This window comes from Oxyura jamaicensis, chromosome 4 (genome assembly GCF_011077185.1).
Source record: "Oxyura jamaicensis isolate SHBP4307 breed ruddy duck chromosome 4, BPBGC_Ojam_1.0, whole genome shotgun sequence".
In the NCBI taxonomy this organism is placed as follows: domain Eukaryota; kingdom Metazoa; phylum Chordata; class Aves; order Anseriformes; family Anatidae; genus Oxyura; species Oxyura jamaicensis.
The window spans coordinates 543337-549537 of record NC_048896.1 but is presented as its reverse complement, the minus strand read 5'-3'; the positions used below and the strand labels follow the sequence as shown (position 1 = coordinate 549537).

General features: G+C 38.9%; 1 protein-coding gene across 1 annotated transcript in view; it reads right to left on the bottom strand.

Annotated features, from left to right (window-relative positions):
- AR (androgen receptor) overlaps positions 1–1581 on the bottom strand; it is a 58775-nt gene extending 57194 nt beyond the window's left edge. The window contains exon 1 of the mRNA XM_035324166.1: positions 1578–1581. Within this exon, the coding sequence (XP_035180057.1) occupies positions 1578–1581 (4 nt within the window). The remainder of the gene's footprint in view (positions 1–1577) is intronic.
- Positions 1582–6201: the final 4620 nt, after the last annotated feature.

Genomic DNA, 6201 nt, shown 5'->3' with positions numbered 1-6201 from the left:
GAGCGGGCGAGGGGGGGCAGCGGCAGCCCCGCCGCCGCTCTCGACCCCCGGTGCCGCCCGGCCCGGCTCGGCCCGACTGCCCTCAGCCCCGGCCGCCCGCGCTCCGACACTGGAGGATGCCAGGGTTCGGCTGGGCAGGGTGTTGGTTAGAGCGCCTTGCCTAGGCTCCGGTTTTATAGGACGATCGCCGAGGTCCCTTCCGACCTGGGCTTTCTTACGTCTGTGGTTCGCCTAGAGGAATCCCCGCGGCTGAGGGGAATTCGGGAGAAAAGGCATTCACTCTCTTTGGGCACTGGCATGGGGATCAAAACTTATTCCAGCTTGGTAAAGGTGGTCTTTTCAACTTTAGTACCTGCACAGTTTTCACTAAAACATATAAATAAATAAATAGATAAAGCCCAAAAGCCCAGGTCCTTGGTTTCACCATAAAACCAAACGGCCTGTTGTGCTGTTGTCAGCAAGTAGCAAGGAGTTTGCCCCCACCTTCCTCTGCTCTGCGTTTTGGAATAATCTCCACATCCACCAACAAGAGCCAGCAGGTGCATGTATGTCTTGTGTGCGCCGCTGCTCCGCTCTCACACAAGGTTAAAAAAGACCTAAGAGCTAGCAGACACAGTTAGTGTAGGACCTACTGTAAACAAGACTTGAGCTCCCCTTACTGGCACTGTAATAACAATCCTAAAGCAACTTTTTCTGGTAGGCACCATTCCCAGGCAACCTTATAATGGAACTATACTCATTTGACTCATTGAAATAAGCCCGTTAATTTCAGCTCCTTTGGAGACAGAGGGAAAAAGTAATGATTTGTTGCAAATGGAGAAAATGGAGAAGTGGAGCCAGTTGGGAAAGCGAAGAATCATGTTCAGTCTTTTAAAAGCATTTTTACAAGCCATGGAATGTAGTAGGAAAAAAAAAAAAAAAAAAAAAAAAGAATTATAGCCAAGCAAAATTTGGCAATGTCCTCCATACTGCCTGAGTGGTAAGCAAACCCTGCCTCCTGTGAGCAAAGTAGATGGAGGAGGCAACCGCTCGGTGTCTGAGGTGAGGATGGCATCGGTTCAGGCCCCCACCACTCCCGGTGCCTGCAGCAGCAGGGCTGGGCCCAGGACTCTGCCCGGCTGCCACTGCTGAAGCCTCTTTACAGGTTTATGGTACAGATGAACCACCAAACTGTTTTAATAACAGCCAATATAGCCCTTCAAATAACAAAGAAGCACAGCTGAAACCTCAAAATGTAAAAATAGAGGGAGGTACTGTAAAATACGTGCACAGCGTATATTTAAACACGGAGATCTCAGCGGTCCCACCTGGATCACTGGAGAAGGGCCCAGCTCGAGCTCCACGTGGGCTCCCCCTCAGCCTGCTGGGCCTGATACATGGCCCAGAACCTCCAGCCCCGTGACCCACACATTGCCCAGCCCTGCAACTAACAAAAACCTGCAGCTGAAGATATGGGGAAAGGTAATGCCATGGGATGGGATCAGAGGTCTTCCAGGTGGATGCAGAGGAACCAGTAGACCCAAGGGGAATTTCATGTGGCTGAGTGTCAGCTGTGGTACAAGCTGTTTTTCGGGTACCCATGTGGGAAAAAGCCCACATGTAAGGTACTTTTCCATGGGTAGGCTTATGAGAGAAGTGTTTTCCTGCACAAATAAGCCTATATGCATTCTTTCAAAAAGCTGGTATAAAGCTTTAGTTGGATTTTCTGAAAGATTAGTACCAATAGTTCAAAGAACTTTTTTTTTCCTCTTTTATGCAGATGAGCACATGAACTTACCCTTTGTAACAGCTACACAGTAATAAAGACCTAGAGTTACAGGAGAGCTGCTCTGCACTTCAGAAATGATGGCAAATAAGCAGGACTAACAACCATTTTTATGATGGTATCCCCTGTAAAGGATAGGAAAAAAAAAAAAAAAAAGGAAAGAAAAGAAAAGAAAACAAAAAAAAGAAAAAAAAAAAGCCACTCTTCTGAAAGATTTGCTGTTGCCACAAATCCGTGCAGATACCTGCCAAGTGGATGTGGATTCCAATGTCTTTGCTCTTTCAGCCTCAAATAGTTTTCAAGCCTCTGGAGTAAAATATACAGACCCTGGAAGACAACGAGGGGAGGATTCTCATGATTAGCGTCAAGAAATGTATTGAAGAAAGCTGAGACTCAGAGATGTGGCATAACATTGCTTAAGAAACAGATGGTTTTGTGTTTTAGACCAAGAGTGGACTATTCGCGTGTGTGATTTCAATAAGCCGTGTAAGAACTGCGTTTGACACCATTGTGCCCACCAAGAAGGAAATAGCCTCAGCCTGTACGCACCGAGAACGCCAAGAGCTATGAAGACCTAGGTAGAAGGGAAACTTTTTATACTGAAATAATCTTTTCTGTACGGGCTTGGATATATTTTTGCCTTTGCATGTGTATTCCTGGCTTTCTGTTTTTCAGGTTAGTATTTGCCCTGTTGCTCGTGTTCTCCCAGCGTCTTGTATCTTTGCAAACTCTGCAGATGTGTGCATTTTCACCCAGTCTGAAGTTTGCTGCCTGGGTTTGTGAGATGCTAATCACAACAGACGTGCATAAAGAAAGACTGCAAAATGCTTTATGTCCTTCTCAGTTTACAGAGCCAACATCTTAGTTTTGACTTACTGTCTATTTGGTTAAGCTTAATTATTTTAGAGGCAATTTTGTGATTAGACCTTCACATAAATTTGAAGAAGCCGTTCTTTCTTTCTCTCCTTTCTCTTTCCTTTCTTTCTCTCTCTCTCTCCTCCCCTTTCTTCCTTTCTTCCTTTCTTATTTCCTGAAAAGGTATCTTGCGAGCACCTTATTTTCCTGATATTCATGTTTCTTTTTAAAATTATTAATGTCTTATGGGCTTTCTGGGTGTGTATGTGCATGACTGGGAACCTTATTTTTTTAAAGGCTTCATGTATTTTAATCATTATTCTTGTCTGAAAGAGAAAAAATTGAACTGCTATTGCATTTACAATGCATAGGCAGTGTTTTATTTGCAGTTACAATCTTCTTAAAATGTAAGCCTTCAGCATTTCAAAGATCTTTTACAATTTTCATTAAAGCTTTCCATAAAATTACTTTCCATAGTTTAGAAGTCAGCTACAATATCCATTTACATCTTAAATTCTGAGAGCTGTATTTTAACATAGTAAAATGGACACCGTTTATGGAAAATCTGTATAAATGTATATTTTTTCTGTATGTAAGCAAAGCTTTATTTTTTATTATCAAATTAGCTAAAAAACGAGCAGTAGTTATGATCCCATGTATTTTTCAGAAAAATGCCTTTCTCTTAAGCGAGTCTATACTTTTATGTAGAATGAAATTTGAAGAACACATTACGGATAGTTCACTTGGACCCTCTGTGTGGCTGTCACAGTGCTTGAGGCTAAGGTATTTATTCATTTTACTGCATTATATTGCTAAAACATTACGGTGGGCTGGAAGCATTTTGTTTGGCTTTACTGTTTCACAAATACCAAAGTGTTTCTTTTAATATACCAGTGGTATTTTGATCTATGATTTAAATCTGAGTTTAAGAATTTTAGTTAATTGCTTTCTGTGATGTAAAATAACATTAAAATAAGTAAATGGGGTGGATATTTGCATCTAAAAGTACTGCAGTTTAAATTAGATAAATATCCTTTGTGAGATGGTTTTTAGAGAGCAGAGCTGAGACAAGATCTGCAATCTTTCCTTAGTTACTTATTTTTGTAACCAGCCAATACATGGTTTAGATAGAAAAATAGCAGTGAAATATATATATATACATTTTTTTCACAAATCGGTTTCATTCTAACTGAAGCATTATTTCTATTACAAAATAATGACTTGAGAAATCCAACATGATGGGTTTATCTGAACATATGGCAGCATATGTTGATTTAGGTTGTCACAGCTTTGTGCTGAGCGAAGATGTGGGAAGGAAGGGAGACATCACCAAAGCGCTACCCCCAGTGGCTCGGGGAGCTGGTAGCATCGTTTCCTTGTGCTGTGTAAGCAGGCATTGCCAAGATGCTTGTCTGAGTGGTCCAACAAAACCCTGCTGCCTGTCAGCACTCGGCAGGATCTCAGAGGTGCACCAGCTACCTTGGCAAGGCTTTCCTCTCAAACTGGGGGCACTTTAAAAATTCACTGTCTCCGTTTTCTGTTTGGTTATAAGGAGGCACAACTATTAACCTGTTATTCAAAATCTGAGTAAGGTATCCACATGACAATACATGTCATGGAGAGATGTGAACTTTTGTAGTGAGGGAGGGGAGTGAAGACACAGAAATAAATTAAACATTTCAGAAATAAAGTATGTAAAGTGCATAAAATAACGCTAAGAAAAACATCACCTTTTACTTTCTTCTATTAGTATTTTCTTGATGTAAACAAAATTCATATTGATTAAGAATATTTTAAACTTGAGAACCTAGATTTATGTCTAAACTTAATATACTCTGTAAAAATAAATTAAACATGAAAGCATAATATTATTCTCCTTACGTGCTTCCAGAATCATAAAGAATTTTTGGTCATTTGCTTGGAGAAAGTCACTACTCAATACCTGAAATTAAAATTTATTGCAAAGTTAAGTGATCATTTCTGAGAATCTTACTAAGGGTCAGAGGGAATTTTTCATTTTATGTCATTCAACTAGTCCAGTAACTCAAGTACTCAAAGCTGAGAAAAGCAGGAAAACCCTCCTGCTTCTACCCTGTGATGCAAACTGGCATTTCAATGGATGGGATCTACCACTGTGAAAATCAGGAAGCAGACAGGGACTTACATGCAGTCGATGCCATGCATTACATGTTGGTAGTGCTTTTATTATTTAATAAAATAATTTTAATGTAAGTATCTTGTTGCATACTCAGCACTTAATAGCATTTCCTTTAATATTAAAATAACCTTAAAATTCTGCATGTATATTTTAACTGATTTTAAACATGTCTTGATACAATACACAAATAAAAGGAATAACCATATTATAATTATAGATATTTCATTCACTATTTTCTAATGTAATTAAAGTTGAGAAATCTGAAAAAATGTTGAACAAGATATACTCAAGTATTTGCAGTATTGTTTTCTTTATCTAAATAGCGAATTAAAACTCTTGGTAGTTATTAACCTTCTATTAGTTTGACCTGTACAGCAGAATACAGGTTATTTAGACAGCCAGTGAGTTGTACATGTATTGAAGAGAAAATACACAACAACCAAATTGGATAAAAACATGCTTTTCTGTAAAACAAGATGAAGGTTCACATGTTTGTTTGCATGTCTGGGATGGGAAGAATATTGATGCTTTGTGCTATGTACACTTGCATGATTTCAGTGCAAAATAAGCATCTTAATAAAGGAACCCATTTATAAAATCTTAAAGATACTTTCTCCTACACCATTTAAAAAATCAGTTTGCATGTGTTTTATTATTTCAGTTACACACCTTAGAGGCAGTTTCTCGATTTAAAACATTTTAAAAGTACTCTTCTTGCTTTGAAGTTAAGCACATCTTAAATTTATCACAGAAAATGGAAGGAAACTGTCATTTCATTTACTTCATTTTAGAAACTTTCATCGTTACTGTACCTCTGGATTTGTTAAACTTGCCCAGTAGAGACTAAACATATAATTAGAATCTCTCCAACTGCAAGACGGTATTCCTTCTCCAGTGCAGAATTAGAAAGGATTTTCCCTAACAAATTATGCATCTCTGATGTTAGATTAACAGAAAGATTTCCCAAACAGGATACATAAAAATTTTACATAAAAACTTTGGACTTTAAAACCAGTTCTGTTAGCTGGATTGTGTGTCTATGGCTGTTCTGGTAATTTTACAAGCTTGTTTACAGATGAAAATATCTAATACTCACTTTCTAATGACCTTCATACAGGACCAAATCATTTACATTTCAGTTTATCATAAAGAATGTTAAAATATGTATTTACCCCTCAGGTATGTAGAAAAGCAATGAGGGATTTCAATTAACATTTGACCTAATAAACTTCCATTTTCCTTCCCAAGCCCCTCTAGCTTCTTAGCAATTTTTAATGCTTGTTTATCTTTCCTAAGGATGCTAGCTCTTGTCAGTCATCGGGTCACAAGTTCTGTCCATACGGTGGTACCTCTTCATTTCCTTCACCTGCGAATGACCCTTCTTACTGGGAATTGGCTGGCGAAAGGAGTGAGGTCACACCCT